Source organism: Arvicola amphibius, chromosome 14 (genome assembly GCF_903992535.2).
Source record: "Arvicola amphibius chromosome 14, mArvAmp1.2, whole genome shotgun sequence".
NCBI classification, from domain to species: domain Eukaryota; kingdom Metazoa; phylum Chordata; class Mammalia; order Rodentia; family Cricetidae; genus Arvicola; species Arvicola amphibius.
The window spans coordinates 19,353,927-19,374,067 of NC_052060.1; the positions used below are offsets into that span (position 1 = coordinate 19,353,927).

Genomic DNA, 20,141 nt, shown 5'->3' on the forward strand with positions numbered 1-20,141 from the left:
TTTTTTGAGACACGGTTTCTCTATGTAACAGTCCTACCTGTCCTGAAACTCACTTTGTAGACCAGGCTGGCCTCGAACTCAGATTCGCCTGCCACTGCCTCCCAAGTGCTGGTATTAAAGGTGTGCGCCTGGCTTATAGATTATTTTAATGAAATGTTAAAGATATGTTAATGGTTTTAAAAGCAGATTTATATACAATATAATCTCGATTCAAAGAAAATACTTGAATTTAGAGTATGGTGACACACACACAGCTGTAACCCCAGCACTAGGAAGACCGTGTAGAAGGATCGTGATCGTGAACTGAAGGCCGCCTGAGCTGCATAGAAGACTGTCTAAAAAAAAAAAAAAAAAAAAAATGCTACTTTCGAAAAAGAAGTGGGAATGGCAAGATGACTCAGTAAATGATTGCTGCCACGCCTGACAACCTCAGCTCCATGTCCAGGACCCCCGTGGAGGACGGAGAACCAAACTGACCACTACATATATTCATGACAAGAACACATCGTGAGTGTGCGTGTGCGCACACACACACACACACACACACACACACACACATACACACTAAACACCAGCAGCTCCAGCTCCTTGCAATATGATCTGACAGTTGTCTCACCACACCTGCCACCTTTTGTCAGATTCCTCAAGGGAGAGACCTGGCAAGAGTGTTTTAAACAGGTTACTGAGAAGGTCCCGCAGTTTTGAAACCAAAGGCCTCAGGCAGACATGTATGGGCATATGTTCCCACCTGCCATGCTGTCCCTAAGGCTGCACAGGAGGTACGATGTGGAAGCCCACCATCCTTCCAAGCTGGTGTGACAAGAATACACCATGGACCTGCAGCCACCTGTCTCCTTCAGAAGGGACAAACTAGGTAAGAGCTCAGTGGGCATCTCCTCTCTCCTACTGATACCCTGGTCTCTGTGCAAACGCACTAATCCACTTCATCCATGCTGTGCGCCTCAGAATGTGCTGCACGTCATAGCTGTGACCATACACACACACACACACACAGTCGGCAGGACTGCCACCAGCCTTTGTTAGACAGCAGCCCAGGCTGTACTCCATCCCTACTCTTTCCCTCCCAACAGAAACCTTCACATGCCTCATTACTTAAATAATCTTTATTTCTCATGCACTAGGAAAATGGGTCATATGAAACACTGTTCTTCATAGCAAAGGCCTTGGTCTAGAACATAACGCAGGAGGCTAAGTAGGATCTGGGCCTGGCCAAAGACCTGGGAACCCCCGAAGGTGGTACCACCCCCAGGGCTAATGGCAGGCCCAGCACCCTCCAACTGTACACACAGATCAGGGCAGCTGCCTGTTCCCACAGGGGCACAAGGGAGCTGGTAATAGAGGGACATGTGGAGTGGGGAGAAACAGAGGAGGCAGTGACTTGGCAGGGGCAGTAGTCCAGGCCTAAGGCCCTAGGGCCAGGCCTCCAGGGCCACGAGCAAGCCAAAGCCTACTCTGCCTAGCACAGACACCGAGCAGCCAGTGCCACAACAGAGGGACCATAAGCCCTTCCTGACTGCCCCATGGCCACATAAACAAGAAGGAACCTCAACATGAACTCTAGTCAAAGCCTGGATTTACCGAGGTAGGGCTCCGAAGGCTAATGGGGCCAGCCCCACACAGCTATCCCAAGCCCCTGTGGACACTGAAGACACCACAGGACAGCCAGACCTCTGACAATCCTGGGACGGGTCATTAGCAGGGACAGCCCTAAATCTCAGTCATCAGGTACCACCTGAGCCAAGACGGCAGTGAAGCGGATTCCTGGACTTGCTTTCATTGAGGTGGCCCAGAGGTGAGACCTGGTCAAAGACATGCAGGACGGAAACAGAGAACAGAGACATGCAGAGACCACACAGGGTGGGAGGGGGCCAATCACAGACGCGATCAGGTTGCTGAGATGGGCGAGCCCTGCACGGACCAGGTTCACTGAGGCCCCGGGCTCATGACAAGGCCCACTTCCTCTGGGATGGTCTCCAGCGTCTCGCTCTGGATGGCTTGTGTGATCAGCGCCAGCTCCTGGCACAGGGTCTCATGGCGGTAGCCTACTCGGATGTCTGGCACGTTGGTGCGGCGAATGTCATTGCCCTCGGGGCCCTCCTTGGTATAGTTGGGTCCCAGCCAGTGGCTTTTTACCTGCAGAGGGGTGTGGTGTGGGTGATGAGCAGCACTGCAGGGAGATCCAATCATCACAGGGACACGACCAGGACCCCAAAGCAAAGGATGACAAAGAGGTGATACCCAGCCCCGGGTGGGCTGCGTATCATACCTTGTGGGAGAAGCCACTCATGAGCACACTGTTCCGAGCCAGTTCACACATGTCGCAGGAGCTGAGCTTCCACACCTGGGTGGCAATGCTGTACTCCTCCATCAGGGGTTCCTGCACAGGCCGGGTTCCTTGAGAGAGGCGTCCAGTTCCTGAAGCCTCTCCCTCCTTTAAGGGCTTAGCTAACAGTTGCAATGCTCCACCAGCAAGGGGCAGCACAGACCCAGAGAAACCCCGGGATCCCTGAGACACCCACCCACCAAGGCCACCTGCTGCCGTGGGTCTGACCTTGGTGAAGTGGAACTGCAGGGGATCATCCGTGGACAGCGAAACCATGAGGCCGCGGGACAAGTACTCGGGTAGAGGGTTCCGGTGGTAGCTGAGGAACAGGCTGTTGTTGCTGAGCGGAGACATGGCGATGCCGACCTGAGCCAGGTAATATAGGTACTGCAGGACGGGGGCCTGGGGAGGTAGGAGGAAGAGAGCTGCCGGGGGGGCCTCAGTGCTGGGAGGACGTACTGGTTCTGGGGAGCAGGGGAAGGGGGCTCCAGGTCAGGTCTCACATAAGAATGGTAAATCCAAGCTGGGCTCCTCCGCTAGGAGATGGGTGGGAAGAGCTAATTATATTGGGAGGAAGGAATCTGATCTCATGGCTGGGTAAGGAGGAGGATCAGGAAGGCAAACAGCTGCATGTGGAGGCTGGGGGTGTAGACCCTGACCTTGCGCAGAAGCAGCCCGTGGGAGATGTTCTCGGCCAGCATGAAGGCTGACACCAGGTGGTGGATGGGCCCAGCCTCCCCGCAGTGCGGTCTCAGCACAAACGTGTGGAAACCCCTCTGCCTGAGGGGCATGAAGACACAGTCAGTTCCAGAGCCCGGGCACACCTAAGCTCACCTGACCCCCGGATCCCACACCACCAGCACACTAGCTAATGACTGTGGGGGGCCTAGGATGGAGGATTGGGCAGATTCTCGACTAGAGGGAATGACAAATGAACCCAGGCAGGAGGAGCCCACCAGGGCAATGTGAGTCAGGGTGCTAGCGGCCTCCGCTCAGGGCGCTCAGAAGCAAGGCAAGCAGAGGGTCAGCACCCCTGGGGTAAGCACCTGCGTAGATGGTTCAACATGGCCATGTTAGCGAAGGTGTAATACAGGTAGTAGGCGTAGGGTGGGTTGTCCTCCTCCACCCAGGCTTCCGGGAGGGGACTCTCCAGGTTGAAGACATGGTTCTCTGGCTTGGACTCATCATCCACACTGTCAAAGCCATCCACCTGGCAGAGAGCTGGTGGTCAGTCCTAGGGCCACAGCTGGGCCCGAGCCCAGCTAGCCTGCCCTCGCCCCGCCCTGGCCACTGCTCACGTGCTCCAGAAACAGGTGCAGCTCTGGGTGGCTGGCAGGGTGCACGGTAGCCTCAAACAGTGGCAGAAAGATATTCTCCAGCATCTCTTGGAAGTTGGCCAGCTGGCCCTTGGTGCGGTACACGTCACTGCAGGGAAGACAGGACACAAGCAGATGAGGGGCCGGCAGCAGGACAGCAAGGGGCAGAGCTGTCATGAGAAGCACCAGTCTGAACCATAGTGGGAAAGCGGGACATGAAGGACCAGGCTAGACAGACGTGGGTTGGGCTGGGAGGCCTTTCCTGGCACTCAGAGTGCCTAGCCTGGCTCCTGAAGGCTTAGCCATCCCAGCAGAACAGGAGGCAGGCCCTGGCCCTTTGTACCTGAACAGCCCTGGGGCTTCCTCCCACTCTAAGGGACACTCACAAGAGGCGGGGCACCTGCACCAGCCAGCGCACATTGGGAGAGTGCACTTTGTGCGCCACTGCCCAGCGTGCCAGCTTGTCCCACTCGTCCCTCGAACGCCCGTAGATGGACAGTCGGAGCTCTGCGTTCTGGTATTTGCTCTCCTCCAGGTCTGACATCACCTCCTAGACACCAGAAGCAATCACAGCAGGTTCCTCCCTGCCGGGGGACCCACTACAGGCGTTCCTCAGGTCTCCTGCCTCCCTCCTCCTGGCACTGGAGCCCTCCTACACGTGGGCTCCAGCTCAGCAGGGCAGAGCTGCTCCATACCTTGATGATGTGAGCAAAGTACTTCCCAGAAATCTTGTTGTCGGTTTTGATGAAGATCTCGCGGAGGACAGACTCCCCGATAGGGTTGTATTTGGCATTGAATTTATCAAATCGGTGAAAGGTATTCCTGTCCTGGAGATGGGAAGGCCGAGGTCACACCCCTGATCCCTGGCCCTAGTGCCAACCCAACACCCCAGCCCCTGGGACATACTGCATGCACGTCCAGTGTGTCCACGCTGAGGTCATAGGCAGTGAGGTTCATGCTCTCGAAGACCTCCCGCAGGGTCTGCTCACGGCCCTGCTCAACATGCACGATCTCCTCCAGATGCCGCTTCATCGCCCGCTTGATGAAGCGCAGCAGATGCTTCTGGTTCATGCAGGATGAGGCATGGATGTGCGTGTCCACCTGCAGCAGAGAGGAACCACAGGGTCCACCAACAGCTGGGGCTTTGCTACTTCAGCACATGAGGACTACAGTAGTGAACCCCTGAACCCACATAAATGCCAGGGGTATGTGGCAGTCTACCTATAATCTTAACTTGAGGATGGCAGAGGCAAGGGAGACACAAAATAAGCTGGTTACCTAGACTAGCCAAAGCAACAAACTCTGGGTTCAAGCGAGAAACTCTGTCAACTTTAACTTTGGCCTCCCCACCACATGGCTAAGTGTGCAGAGGCATGTGCACATGCATGCACGTGCGCGCACGCGCGCACACGCGCACACACACACAAACTGTGACCATGTACTTGCAAACATGCCACACACAAACAAATGCAAAGTTGGGGAGAGACGGCTCAGCAGGTGAAGGCACCTGCCACCAAACCTGACAAGCCATTCCCCAGGGCAGAAGAGGAGAAAGGATTTCTGGGAAGTTTTCCTCAGCCTCCACATGCCCACACCCATATACACACACAAATTACATAATTGAAACATAGTAATTTTTTAGAAGAAAATGTCCACGGTGGGGTAAAAGAAGGCTCTCCATATTGACTGTTGGGGGGTGAGGGGAGAACCCCAGTCATGGGAGGAGAGAGATGCATCAGGACACAGAGACCACAAGCTGAGGGCCAACCTTCCGGATATTGTAGAAGTCCCGGTGGGGCACTTTCTTCTGAGCAGCCAGTTCCTTCATCTCGTTGAGCAGAACATGCATCTGGAATTTGGAGCTCAGGTACTGCAGCCGGCGGTAGCAGAACGACTTTCTGGGCAAGAGGGAAGAAGAGAGACTCAGCTCCTGATGGAGGTTCCTGGGAAGGGTGAAGGCAGGAGGCAGGAGGGTACAGAATAAGGGCAGCAGACTAGGAATACATGACTAGGGAGTGGCAGGAGACAAAGTGACAGTTGTCTGGGGAAGTGCAGGGCAGGGCAGGGCAAGGCTGGAAGATCTGGGCTGAGAGGTGGGACAGGTGGAAACTTACATGGGGCCATTGATAATCAGGGCCATCAGCACATTGACGTCAGCGACAAACTCCTGTAGGTCGGGGTACGGAAGCTCTACCTCTGGACAGCTAGCATATGGGAAGCTCAGGTGAGGAGAGCAAGGCGAGCCGCCTGGCCCCTCTCCCAAGCCAATCCCCTATGGTGTGCCCCAGCGCACAGCACACCCCTCTTACTGCTCATCGGGGTCCCTGCGGGTGTAGACACGCATCACACCACGCACCATGCGCAGGCCCAAGCCCAGGTCCCCAGGCATGGTGCTTGGCTCACAGTGCTCATACGGGTGCTGCTCCAGGGCGGGGGGGTGCACTGGGGCATCTGCAAAGGGGAGAGCGAGGGAAGGGTCAGGGCCAGGAAGCTTCAGAGCCTGCGGCTGCCCAGTCTGTGGGGTCCATAGCCAGCAAGGGATGTCAAAGGCTCCAAAAGAGCAGCTACAGGCCCCAACCTCCACCCTCCCAGATGGCAAGAAGCCAGAAAGAGCCTGGGTGGTGGGGAAATGCAGGCAGGGCAGAAGCGCCCAGGCTCCAAGCCTAGGTACCCAGGGCAGTTGGGGTCTAGGGAGGGACGGGAGCTCCCACCGGCAGACACAGGGGTATCAGGGCTCTGCTCATAAGTTCGCGTCTCCAGGGGCTTCTCAGCCAGCTGCTGCAGGTAGCGGCGGGTGGTGGGGCAGAAGCTTTGCAGGGCCAGGGCCATGTACTTCTCCCGGATGAAGAGTGCCCTCACCACACTTTTGGCTGCATCTAACAGGTCTGTGAATGGCACCTGAAGACATAGACAGGCAGTCACTTTCTTCAGTCTCTGTCCACACTCAGGCTTATAATACTCACCCTTTGGCCATCCCCAGACTGCACACTGCCGACCCCCAGTTCCAAAGGCCTTGAACCCAGGACTACTCAGCCCTCTCAAGTCCCAGCACCTCTGATACTCCAGGCACCCAAAGAAAGATACCCCCATGCCGGGCGGTGGTGGCGCACGCCTTTAATCCCAGCACTCGGGAGGCAGAGGCAGGCGGATCTCTGAGTTCGAGGCCAGCCTGGTCTACAAGAGCTAGCTCCAGGACAGGCTCTAGAAACTACAGGGAAACCCTGTCTCGAAAAACCAAAAAAGAGAAAAAAGAAAAAAAAAAAAAAAAAAAAAAAAAAAAAAAAAAAAAAAAGAAAGATACCCCCTCTAGCTCCCGTCAGTTCCCCAGGCCAGAACTCTCTAGAACCCAAGGCTTCATTCCACACTCACCCCGCACTTCTCCTCCCCAGAGATGATGACCCGCTGAAATTCCCGTTCCAGTACTGCATCGCGCTCCCAAGGACCTCTGTCACCCTGTCCCTCTCCTTGCTCCTTATAGAGCCTATGGGAGGAAAGGAAGACAGAAAGGGTTGAGACAGCCACAGTACAGACCCCAGCTCCACAGGCCCAGCGCACCCCCCTGCATGCCCCCTTCCTTCCTCACTGTAAGTCCGAGTCACTGTCTGTCTTCAGGAAATCTTGCTTGGCCCGAAGCAGGATATCTGGCTCCAGCCTAGAGGTGAGAGGAAAAGGGTCTAGTAAAGCAAGAGCATTGGCTGCAGCATTGGCTGCAGCAGCCGGGTCCCAGCCTGTGCCAGCCGCTGTGCACACTGCCACAGGTGGTCCTCGCGGGCAGGGCTGTGGACCCTTCACAGACGAGAAAGCAGTCCCAGAAGTAAGTTTATCCCGTAGACTCTAAACCTCCCAGAAGATTGAATCAGCATGGCCTGGCTCCAGAGAATGTGCTCTGCGCTGCCTCCCCGGTGGACCTCAAAGGGACAAAGGGACAGGGGAGAGGCAGGAGCAGGCTCACTTGACATCTTGGCTGATCTGCCGCTCCAGCCGCTGCCTCCGCTCCTCCAGCTGCTCAATGGGGCTGGCCTCTGGGAACTCATAAGGGGCGCTGCGGAGCTCACTCTCAGCCAGTGAACGGCTGAACAGCTCCTGGTATCAAGGAGGGAACGAGGAAAGGTCAGGCAGCCATGCTTTCAAGCCCTCTGCACCCCCACCCTGCAAAGTCTGGGCAAGGGGTGTGGGCAGGAGGCACGGTTCCTGGGCAAGGCTTAGGTCAGGGACAGCCAAGAATGAGATGAGAGGTGACTAAGGGAGAGGGTATAACAACACAGGTAGTGGGAGGTGAGAAGGGGTGGGGGTGCCAGGTGATACCTCAGCGATCTCCTTGCATTTGCCATCCATAGACGTGCGAAGGTCGAGTGGGAAGTGCTTGAGGCCGGGGGCAGTGCCCGGCAAGGATCGGGCAGACTGCAGCGGAGAGGCCCCCAGACCACCCCGAGCCTCTGTAGAGACAGAGATGCCAGGGTCAAGGGGAGGAGGGGTAGGACCTATCTAGGAAGCCAAGAGCCCATTCCCACCCTGGGGCCAGAACCTATTAAAAGCCAGGGCCTAGACATTGGGCAATATATCCACTGAGACAGAAGAGCCAGCCATGTGGGGCTCCCAAAGGAACTCATCCACATCTGCACAAGGTCCACCACCACCCCAGGCTCAGGGATGAGGTCCTACGTCGCCTACAGAGCAAATGAATCAACTCTGCGATAAGAACTTGAGGTGGGGGTGGCCCCCTCCCTTAGACCAGGAGGATCTATCTGCATGTGACTATTTCCTAGAAAGGGATGCACATGTACACACATACGCGCACGCACACACACACACACACACACACACACACACACACACACACACACACGCAGCACTCATTTAGGACCAGTGGCCACACTAAGGATCGTCCGCTTCTAGGGCACAAACCCAGGAATCAGCTCCGCCCCTGGCCTAACAGGTCCTTCACTGACAAGAACAGAGCAGCCATCTCCTCTCCTAGACCTGCAAGGCACAGGCAAGTAGAGCAGACACTCAGGCTCTGGCCTGAGAAGCAACTATCCGGGAAGAGGACCTGGTTGCTAAGGCACCCTCTCTCCCCCCTGGGGGCCTGTCCTTTCTCAAGGACCCCAGAGCTGCCAAGGCTGCCCCACCCACTGCTAGCTGTCCTGAAGGGAGCGACCACAGTCTATGCCACTTGGAGGCCCTAGCATCTGGGCTGGAGGCCCCACGGAAGGCCCTGGGAAAGGAAAAGTTGGAAGCCAGGGGTCTTTCTACTCCAACCAGGGCAGAACAACTCTTCATGGGCCCCACCACAAAGCTAACACTGACGGTCTGAAGCAGCTAATCTCCTGGACGGCCTGAGACCCCCAGCCCACCAGGAAGGATCCAGATGGGTCCTTCAACAGTCTTAGCCTCCTCCTGCAGGAAGCTGTTCACAGACCCTCGGTTCTCCCAGTCAGCTGGAGAAGATGCAGCCATCCTTCCAGAACCCTCTTCCCCACCTCCACTCTGACTTAGAAAAGGACTCGGAGGATCTGTCTAGGTATTATGCCTTGGGGTCTCTGCACCCACTTCCTAGTATTCCAGGTCCAGTCCCAAAGCTGGACAAAGAAAGAGAAAGGAGCTTAACCTAGATCAGGACCCAGCTACCGACTTGCCGTGGTCCCTACTGGCACCCTACCTGCGGAGTTCAAGAGTGTTCTGGTCAGCAGCCTGTGCCCCTTGCCTGCCTGTTTGCCTTGTGAAGCTGCAGTCAGTCCCCCAGGACAGCTCAGGGGCTGGCATGGGCTGTACCAAGTGCGGCTATAAGCAGGGGAGACCCTGGGATGGCCCCAAGTAGGGGGCTGGGAGAGTTCAAGGGAGTTCAGAAACCCAGAGGAGAACTCTAACAGGACCTTAACCTCTTCAGTGCCAGCGAGGCCCACCCCGATGCAGGAATCTCAACAGGGAGAAACAAGACAGGCTGATATGGCCAGGCAAGGCAGTCTGAAGAGGGGCCAAGTCTCCTTAAAACCACAGCCCTAGGGGACAGAAAGTAGACACAGGCTGGCTGGCCAAAGGGTAGGAAGAGAGACAAGAACGGAGACCAGCCATCCTCCCCTGGGCCCTGAGCCTCTGGGCACTTACCTCTGTCCACCACTGTCTTTTGGGCCCTGACTACCAGCTCTTCAGGACAGACAAGGTCTTTGCTACATGCAAAAGCTGGCTGGTGGTTGGACCACCGGTCGAATCAGGATAGGAGCTAGTTACAGAGGCTTCTTGGCCTCCATGCCATTCCCAAGCCCACTGCCAGGGCAGGAACAACCTATTCAAGAAGATTACCTTGGAATATGAGAGAAGCACTTGGAAGATACACAGGACTCTACTTTTGTTGATTTGCTTGTCTTAACCTCTGGACACAGGCTATAAGTAGGTCAGAAGTAGCCTTGTCCTACCTGGCCCCAGCCCCAGGACTCACAGGGGAATGTCCTACAAGTAAGTGTTCTGTAAAGCTTAGGGCCCTGAGTCCAGGAGACTGCAATTAGAAATTCCTGGGATGCTCCAAAGACTTCCCACATGGAGCCCCTTCAGCGAGGAGGGTGAGAGGGCCTCTGAGCCCAGCACAGGGACAAAGCTGCTAATTAGGAAGAGCAATGAACAGAAAGGAGCTTTGTAGGGGTGATGAGGTGATACCATTTCTCCCTTGCAAGAGAGCAGAACAGGCAACGATCAACACCTACCCACCCAACCCAGGTTTCAAAGTCTTTGATTATCAAGAACCCAGATCCTAGGCCAGGCAGTGGTGGGACACACCTTTAAATCCAGCACGCAGGAGCCAGAGACAAGGAGGATCTCTGCGTTTGAGGCTAGTCTGGTCTACAGAGTGAGTTCCAGGACAGCCAAGGCCACACACAGAAACACTGTCTCAAAAAACAAATAAAAAGAACCCAGATCCAGATCCTATCCATCCTCTTAAATACATTTGGGGGTTTTGTTTTCTGTTTTTTTCATTACTGGGACCACACTGAGGCCTTGTGTGTGCTAGATCCTCACCCCTTTCTCTTTTTCTTTTAGGCAGGATCTTACTAAGGTGTCCAGGCATACCTGGAACTCATGATCCTCCTGCCTCAGCTTCCCAAGGAGCTAATTACAGCTGTGCATCACTGCACCCAGTCACCAGCCACTTCTATGTCCCTGAAGGCAGACCACAGAGCTGCAGAAACGTAGTCAAAAGCCCTCATTTTAAACCCTTTATTGTCAGGTAACCCTGGGCCTACGCAGCTGAGCTGGATGAGCCGGCAGGGTTCCAGCAGCCAGAGTCATCTTCCCAATCTGCCACATGACTACAAAACACTACTAGATTCACCAGAGGTGACACACTAGCAACAACCTCCACACTCCCTCAGGACAGGTCCTGTCTCCCTGGCCCAGGGCCATAAGTTGACATCACAACATCATGTGTACAGCCCAAAGCCAAGAGGGGACCACACCATCAGCTCCAGGATTCTGGTGCCTAGTCTCTCCTCTTGACTAGCAGGCCTCCCCCCCCCCCCCCCCCTTATCAAGACTGCCTCACTAGGCCTTGACCCCTGGGATAACTCACCCAGGGTCTAACCACCTAAGGGTCTCTGATTCAGCAACAGCCTCAGGGCACACACTTGGAAGACACAGATCTGAGCACACAGCCTGAGATACAGCTCAGCACAGTACAAAGCCCTAGTCAGGCATCTTCCGCAGCCTAAGAACAAGCTAGCGGAGAGTGGCCAGGTGTAAATACAGCTACGAGGGGTTAACAACAATCACCAAAAGGTCTTTCTGTAGCCAGAACACTTGAGCGTGGTGGACACCCTCACCCCTGGAAGCACAAACTCTAGTAGCTGAGTTCTCACACCAGGATAGACAGTCGGCACCACACAATCAGCTGCCAATGGTGCAGAGATACCCACAAAATAGGAGCCAAACCCAAGGGTGCAAGGTACACAGCCCACTAGCCATCCCAAGGACTCCCGCTCTCCTGAAGAGACTCACAAACACAGACCAGGGACAAACACACAGCAAAGATAGTAGCAATTGAGCCCTAGCTCCGTATGTGCCAGCAATGCATGACTCCCAGATGTCAAAGTCCGCCACTCTCACCAACGTGGGAGTTCTAGATCTAGGGTCTTGGAAAGAGTTAACAACGTGAGCCTGCCTTGTCTAGGCACAGGCACCAAACACGGTAGCCAGTCCGCAAAGCAGGCAGTCCCACACCCTCCCCACTCCATTCACATACACTTCACACACCGTCTTAGCTTCTGCACAAGCAGACACGTGTGCACATACGCCTCTCCTGCACCCACATCCACACCCACTCCTTGTTACAGAGGGCAGCATCCCTGACATGGAAACCTCAAGCACCCACTCCCGGCCCCCTCCCTCCGCCATCGAAACCAGCTAGTCAGCTCTGGAACCGAGGTTAGAGAGGCATCATTGCAGAGAGAGTGCTGCAGAAGGGGGCCCCTCTCTGAGGCACCAGGTGGCCTGGAGGAACCCATGCCTGAAGCCAAGAACACTTACCTGGAGCAGCAGCGGAAGCTTGCAGGCTGGCCCGCTTCTTAAAGGGATATTTGGACTTGGACTTGCCTGGGCCAGGATAGGATGCCATGGCTGGGGCCAAGGCGACAGCGGAGGAACCTCACCAGCTGAGGCCAAGCTCTCTTACATCCAACCCCTTCCTCCGCCCCGCCCCCAGCGGGAGTGACTGATGCAGGAAGCAGCGCCCCGCCGGCGGAAGAGGCCCTGGCCACGATTTCTGATGTTGTCTAGGCAACCTCGGAGAGTGGGGCCTCCATCCTGCCCCTTATCCCTCCCTTCCCACTCCAGTCCCTAGAGTGACGTGACTGATGGTAACGGGGACTGGGGTGGGGGTGGGAGTGCAAAGAAAACAGATGGAGCAGCGCCAGCTCTCCACCTCCCCTCACCCCACCTCGCGAGCCCTCATCCCTTGCCAAAGCTTCAAGGCAAAGAAGCCAAAGTCCAGGCTAGGCTGGTCCGGCCAGCTAGAGCGAAAAATAATAAGCAAAAATACAGCCTGAGCTTCTCCAACCTCAAAACCCATTTCCTCCAGGGACAGGGCAAGCGTACTCATGAAAACCCAGCGCCTCTGGGGTAGAGCCCACTCTCTACTCCATCTGACCCCTGCTCTAGGGACAGCTCAGCTCTGGGAGAAGGAGGCTGAACGGAGAATTCGAGCCCGGGAGGGAGGGGCCTGTCTTGGGAAAATTCCACTGACTGGCAGACGCTGCCTCCTAGGAAGACAGGAAGAGCAGGAGGCATGGTCCTGTCTGCGGTCTGTGGGAAAGACCCCAGCCTCGCCTGCTGGTCCCTCTGCCTGCACACTCAAGCTCTGCTTCCAAGACCCTTCCAGGATTTGCTCACATTCCCTAGGTCTTGCAAGCTGTGACAAGACCCTCATGCTCCCTCTTGTCACCCGGAGCAAGGCACCTCTGTCCCGGGATCTCTGTATCACCAACACACGCGCCCCACGCTTACCTGAGGCCATACTGCCCGAGTCTCGAGTAGTACCAGAGAGGCTGACTAGCCAAGTCTGCCCAGCGGGAAAGCCCGACTGGGGTGAAGGGAGAGGGCCCCACCGGGGCGAGGTCGCGTCACTGGCCCCTCCACCCGCACTGAAAGGCGGGAAGGCAGTTTTTCAAAATGGCCAGCTGGCCGAAGGCGGACTCCGCCGACTTCAGCGGCCAGAATGACCTCAGGAGACCCTGGAGTCGCGACCCCCCAGCCCGCACTCAAGAGGAAGCAGGCCACGTGCTCCGCAGAAAGCCGGACCCGGAATTCGCCTAGGGTTCTTTCACTACTTTCTGGGCATCAATTAGCGATCCGAACCCTTGGCCGAGCTGCGGGGGAGTCACGCAACAGGTGCGACCCCGCCTAAACCTTCCCGGACGCGCGCCAACCTCGCCTGCCCCAGGCCCCGCCAAGTCTGCGGCCACGCCCCGCCCGGCCACGCCTCCGCCCGTCTAGCCACGCCCCCACCATTTTCCCTGTTTCCCTAACGCCACGTGGGCAGCCAGCCGGCCAGGCTTGGCCTGCTTTGGCCTTTTGGTCTTGGGCGATTTTTGTGCGTCAGCTTCCTCATCAGTAAAATGAGATGAGGTAATGACAGCATCTCATTCAAAGGAGTTACTGAGGATTGAATGTAAAGCCCCTTTGCACAATGCCTGGCACAAAGTCAGGTAGCTATTATTAGGGTCCCAGAATCCATTTTAAGCAGAAGCCCTGCCCTTGCATTCTCGGCATTCCCACCTGAATCTGTTTCCTTCTATTGAACATTTGTAAACAGGGTGTGCCCTTCAAGGCTAGCTCCCCATCCCACATTAGTTTCTATATTGAGGTTAGACTAGCCAAAATATCTAGGTTCAAATTCAGGCATCTCCACCTACTCCTGATTTGACACTGAACTTCTCTGAGCTATTTCTGTAAATGAGTATCTGCTCTATATGATGCTGGTGAAGATAAATGAGTTAATTATAAGCGCTTAGACCTGTGTCTGGCCTGTTACTACCCAATGCCTGGGATCCTTATTGCCAACTCATTGACTCTCCTTGTGGGTTTAGTGAAATTGGGCTGTTTGAATAGGGCCTCTCAATTCCTCTCAAACCAGCATTCTCGTGCCCAAGGGTCAGTCCTACCTAAAAGAAACCTGGAAAGGAATGTCCTCTCACTAAAAGTCCCTGTTCTTGCCCTTGGGGGACTCCTTCGCGCCCCCCCTCACACCCAACTGTTCTAAAGGTCTCACCACCCCCACAACTCTTCCTTCCTGTCCCAACCCTGACCTCTGGGCCCTGATCCCCATTATCTGTCTACATCCGAGCTAACCTCTAGGGTGTCTCCTGTCCACTCTCTGTAAACTTTGAAAACTATTGCTCTGGGAAGGGGTTGAGAGCTCAGTGGTAGCATCCCTCTACATGTGGGAGGCAATGCACTATAGGAAGACAAAAACACAAACAAGAAACCCCCTACAGTGGCCCCTTAAACTTAGAAGAGCAGTGGGGGAAATCCAGCTCACGGGGAATCAAAGTCTAAAACAGAACAAGAGATACCTTGTTCCTACTTTGTTATGTTTACACATCAAAACAGGAGCCACTAAAAGCTCCCAATATAGATGAGTGTATTGAACTGGGACACACTCATATAATCTAAGAACCATTTAGCAAAATATAATCAAGGGTCTCAAGTTCTACTGTTTTGACCCAGTAATCCACTTCTAAAAATTTTTTTTACAGATCAAAAAATAATTTTATTAGTGTTTAAAGAAAAAGCCCCAGAGTGTGCAACTTGTGACTCTCAGCAGTCGCCTGGAAGAGGAGAAGAGAAGGGAAGACACATTTAAAAGAGAAAAGAAAAACTGCGCCTCTCTCAATCAGGACTCAGGAAGATAGGCAGACCCAACAAATTTCACAGTAGCTTTCTAGGGATTTCTTTAGGGGATGGGGATCACAAAACTGTTCTTTTAAAAAAGGATTATCTGAACCTGGGTAGTTGTGGTACACCTTTAATCCCAGCACTCAGTAGGTACAGGCAGGAGAATCTGAGTTCAAGGCCAGCCTGGTCTACAGAGTGAGTTCTGTGTAACCGGGGTTACACAGAAAAACCCTGTCTCAAACAAAACAAAACAGAACAAAAAATAATAATAAAAATAAAGGGTTATCTGAAAAATATCCACAAAGTTGTTCAATAGTGCAAAGTTTACCACAGAAAATTTGGAAACATAAAGGGCCAAGGGGAATGGTGTTTGTTTGTTTGGTTGGTTGGTTCTGGAAGGCAGGATTTCTCTGTGGCCCTGGCCGTTCTGGAACTCTGTGTGCTGACCTCAAGATCAGAGATCCACCTGCCTCTGCCTCCCCACCACCTCCTGGCTAAACAGGGAATGTCTACATGAACTCAGTGAAATAAACCCCACTGATGCTGTTCTTGGAGAACGTTTTGGTCATGTGAAAATGCTTACAACATCAAGTTGTGGAGGGATGGGTGCAACGAGCTACACAAATAAAGAGGTCCTAATCGTGTGATTTATATGATATACACAGAAAAGAAGCACGCAGAGTTACAGCATAATCAAGAGGATGGAAATCAACAGAAATCCTGAAGAACTCATCACCCAGTCTCACCCAGACTTAGAAAGTGGGCTATTCGGAATATAGCCCCTAGACATTGTGAGAAGGTTGGTTTCCAAAAATGAACAAAATAAATCCCAAACTTATCGGTCTAGTACCATGTGACCATATAGAAGCTTATTTATAGTCTGGTAAAATGCAGATCTTGACATAATTTTAAGGATCACAGCCTTATACTGGGCCAGGCCTATGAAGATCCCCTAATCCAGATCTACCTACCCAGCCAATAGGTGGCAATCCTGTTCTCCACCCAACCCAGGCAAACCAGTTCATGAGCAGGAGCGCCTTCATCTAGAAGTCCTACCAGCAACAGCACACCCTTCACTATAGAGCCTTCCCCCACCTCCTTACTTGAGGTCACATGGTCTGTAGTGGTCGTTAGGAAGTCCCCCCTGCTTCCGTCAGTGGCCCGCCTACTCACACAGGAAGAATTTCAGTGGGATTTTATTGTCCATGCAGAGCAGGGCTTGGGGAATGAAGAAGTTGGTCCCCTGTGGCCTTGGACTTTGTGGTGTTGAAGCCTTAATTCTGCTTCAGTCTCTAAACACCGCTTCCTCCTGCTAACCCATTTCCACCACGGCTTCTCAACCGGACTTTCCTGAACCCTTCCCCAACATCAGCACGCTCCTGTTTTTTCTCAACAGCTTCCCTGCTTTTCTGACCGTCCACTCCCTCTCTAGTGAGGCCAGCCTGGCTAGGAACTGATCTCTCCTAGCAGATACTAGACTTGGAGAACGCAGCTGAAGCTTCCTAAGAATACTTGCCCAGGGCAGTTTCCTGTGTCCCATCCTATTCCCAGACCTTTCTAGAATCAAGCTTGACGCAGCATCAACTCTTATTCCCTTACCTCAGTCACCCAGAACTACAATAGCACCATGCATTTGCCTCTGTGCTTGCCTGCAGGTCGGCCCCACCTGACACTCAAGGCCCTTCCTTCACTAGCTGCTCTCAGTATCCCTTTCCTCATCTCCCAGCTCTCCCACCCTTTCCCGTCCTGTCCCATCGAGCTTCGCAGTCTAAGCTCATGTTTATACCTTTCCCCTCCCCAGACACGTCGTATCTTCCCTTTCTGCTGACCTGGCTCCCTGTGGAAAGAAGTCTTTCCATTTCACAACCACCCCTTGCTTTCAATATTATCCTGATTTAAAATGTGGTCCTTCCGTAGCTCAGGCTAGCCGAGAACTCAGGATTCTTCTACTCTGACTTGCTGCTTGCTTTGTTAAGGGCATGAGCTCTTGGCTTACACACACACACACACACACACACACACACACACAAACACACGTGGGCACGCAAAAAACTCACAATAGATGTGTATAATTGCCTCTCCTACCAGGGGGTGGAAGCAAGGTTTTCTGAATCTCCAACATTAGCATCAGCCCTTTAATTGTTACTCTGCTTTCCCCAGCCTCCTCACACGGACTGCAAGTTCCCAAAGGCAATTCTTCCTGTGTCGGTGTCCCACACTCCATCTGGGGCACAGCTTCTCACTAAATGTGAGGCAGATCCTGAGATCTCCTTCACTTAGGAAGCATGACCAAATTCCCCAGGGAAAACAGTGCCTGCTTTCACTCAAATTGATATGGCCACCTAGGGCTGTGAACCAAACCCCTGGCTTCTGTCCAGCCTCATGCAGAGGGGGACCACTACTCTAAGAGAGGCACTCTGGGAAGGCAGGTGGTCTGAGTGTCTCAGCTCAAGCGTGAGAATGGGGAGCTTCCTCCTACCGCTTGTGACCAAGCAGAGGCAGCACTAACCAGAGTCTGGAGCAACAGCAGCTGGGCTAAGAAAGGGTGCAAGTGTTTCAACATGTGTTAATCAAGCTGGTTTCTCTCAAGCACAGGCCTGCTGTCCACAGTTTCCCCATTTGCTCAACGGTTCGGTTCTTTTTCTCACTCACGGGGATGGGGGGGGGGGGTTAGGGAAAGTTAGACTATTGACTTCTCTGTTTACTAAACTGCGTGAAAGCAGCTGCAGAACCACCTGCAGCAAAGGCACAGAAACCGTCCAGCACCATCTTCTGCTGTCCCCCTTTGAACAATTGGACCTTCAATGCATGCCTGGTCTCAGTCTAAGTTACCAATACTGTGGGCAGGACAGGGCAGGGCAGGGCAGGGCAGAGCTGGAGGTATAATTACTGGAACCTCCTAGCCAGGACTCCAAAACAGCCACAGTTTCAAAGAGACTCTTGTTTGCCCTTAAGTCACTATGCACTTGCCAATTGTTGATTGGGAAAGCGGGATTGCCACTGCAGGCCCTTAGCAGCCATTTCTCTCATCAGTCTCCAAAGTCTGGTCTGCCAGATATGGGGAGGAGGGCAACGGAAGATGATAAGCCACAGTTCCGAGTATCCGGTTCGTGGGGGACCTTGCTTCTCCTCCACTTTTCTCACGCCACTGTCACACAATTTTGGCTCTAAAGGTACAATCAGTCTGTTTATCTTCAGGGTTCTTTCCTGCCTCGGCTCTTCCTGGGAATCTCCTGGGGAAAAATTTAAATCTCATGCCTGGACATCCAAAACAATTTACTGTCTTTTTTTTTTTTTTTTTTTGAAACAGGGTTTCCCTGTAGTTTCTAGAGCCTGTCCTGGAGCTAGCTCTTGTAGACCAGGCTGGCCTCGAACTCAGAGATCCGCCTGCCTCTGCCTCCCGAGTGCTGGGATTAAAGGCGTGCGCCACCACCACCGCCCGGCCAATTTACTGTCTTTAAACACACACACACACAATGGCATGCACATGGGCCTGGGTTTGATCTCCAGCACCAAATAAACCCGGCGTGGGGTGCACATTAACTGTAATCACAGTGCTTTGAAGCTAGGCTACAAGAGACACAGTTTAAAAAAAAAAAATCTTTCTAGTAAATGCCAATGTATAAATCCCAAATTTACTTTTGTAGGGTGGAGTTTTCAAACTTGCCAGATTATAGTAACCACTTATAGTAACTTCATTTTAGCCTCCAAAATGAATAGTAACCGAAATTTATAGATTCTAAAATACATCTTTTACAAGTATTTCTAACTATTTTAACATTTTTTTGAAAAGCCAGGTGATCTCACAACCATATTTCAGGAAACAGACATAAGAAAAGACGTAGGCAAGTTTGGGGAGAAACAGTTCCTTAGGGCAGGTCTTTCCAACCTTAACACCCTGTGGGTCACCCAAGGTACTGTTAAATCTTGATTCTTTATTGGGCTTTCTGAGCTGATGTCTGAGACTGCCTTTCTAACAAACTTCTAGGGCCTCTGATGTGCTTGCTCCTTGTGTGACAGTGGTTCTCAACCCGTGGACAGGACCCCTCTGAGGGGCTGGATGGCATTTCCACAGGAGTCACATATCGGGTATCTTACAGCTCAGATATTTACATGACAATTCATAACAGCAGCAAAATGACAGTTATGAAGTAGCGCCAAAAAAATATGGTTGGGGGGGCATCACAACATGAGGAACTATACTAGAGGGTCGCAGCATTAGGAAGGTTGAGAATCCCTGTCCTAAAGTATCTCAGTCCAGGGGAGGGGGTTGCACTGGGAAGACTCACTTAAATGAAACTACTGGCCCTGAGAACTGTGGCCAATGAGCTGCGTTCAGAGTCTGTGAGGCAACTGTGAGGTTGCGTCCTTACCAACATGACAGCCAAGGTGAGGCGAGGGAGCAGAGCTGGAGAGCCTCTCTGTAGGCAGAGTTCAACTGCCCACGAGAGCTTGTTGTGTAAGGTGGCATACAACCCACACAAAATACCAGCCAAGTTCACTTAGCCAAGTGTAGCTGGCGTGGGGTAAGGGGAAGCAAGGCAGTTTTTCTACCACCTACTCCTTTTCCTTTGTCTTCATTAAACAAATTTTTTTTTTTTTTTTTTTTTTTTTTTTTTTTTTTTTTTTTGGTTTTTCGAGACAGGGTTTCTCTGCAGCTTTTTTAGAGCCTGTCCTGGAACTAGCTCTTGTAGACCAGGCTGGCCTCGAACTCACAGAGATCCGCCTGCCTCTGCCTCCCGAGTGCTGGGATTAAAGGCGTGCGCCACCACCGCCCGGCTTTAAGCAAATATTTGATGAGGACTCACTAGTAAACCACAAACTCAAAGGTAAATCAGATTTAATCTGTGAATGGAAGAAATGTACAGTAGTAAATCAGAAAAACAAAGAGTCAGACGGTGGTGGCACATGATTTTAATCCCAGCACTCAGGAGGCAGAGGCAGGTGGATCTCTGTGAATTCAAGACCAGCCTGGTCTACAGAGCCAGCTCCAGGACAGCCAGGTTATACAAAGAAACCCTGTCTCAAAGAACAACAATAAAAGAAAAGAAACTCTCTGTCTGTCTGTCTGTGTCTCTGTCTGTGTCTGTCTGTCTCTCTCT

General features: G+C 53.0%; 1 protein-coding gene across 4 annotated transcripts; it reads right to left on the bottom strand.

Annotated features, from left to right (window-relative positions):
- Positions 1–1,109: 1,109 nt before the first annotated feature.
- Positions 1,110–13,623, bottom strand: Ampd2 (adenosine monophosphate deaminase 2). Of its 4 annotated transcripts, XM_038311234.1 has the most exons (19): positions 12,175–13,137; positions 7,966–8,096; positions 7,613–7,743; positions 7,244–7,312; positions 7,030–7,141; positions 6,372–6,558; positions 5,970–6,111; positions 5,775–5,864; positions 5,429–5,558; positions 4,567–4,761; positions 4,356–4,487; positions 4,047–4,210; positions 3,643–3,769; positions 3,391–3,554; positions 3,004–3,124; positions 2,573–2,746; positions 2,288–2,398; positions 1,940–2,154; positions 1,110–1,820 (listed from the first exon to the last, which is right to left on the bottom strand). In XM_038311234.1, exons 1-18 carry the CDS (start codon positions 12,260–12,262, stop codon positions 1,945–1,947), a joined length of 2,478 nt encoding a protein of 825 aa, XP_038167162.1. In that variant the 5' UTR covers positions 12,263–13,137; the 3' UTR covers positions 1,110–1,820; positions 1,940–1,944. The 4 variants fall into 4 exon arrangements, 3 of the variants coding, with proteins under 3 accessions (XP_038167162.1, XP_038167163.1, XP_041910090.1); XM_038311235.1 differs by lacking the exon at positions 12,175–13,137 and adding an exon at positions 13,150–13,623 and having other exon boundaries at positions 1,110–2,154; XM_042054156.1 differs by having other exon boundaries at positions 1,110–2,154; positions 12,175–13,136.
- Between the last annotated feature and the right edge of the window lie 6,518 nt (positions 13,624–20,141).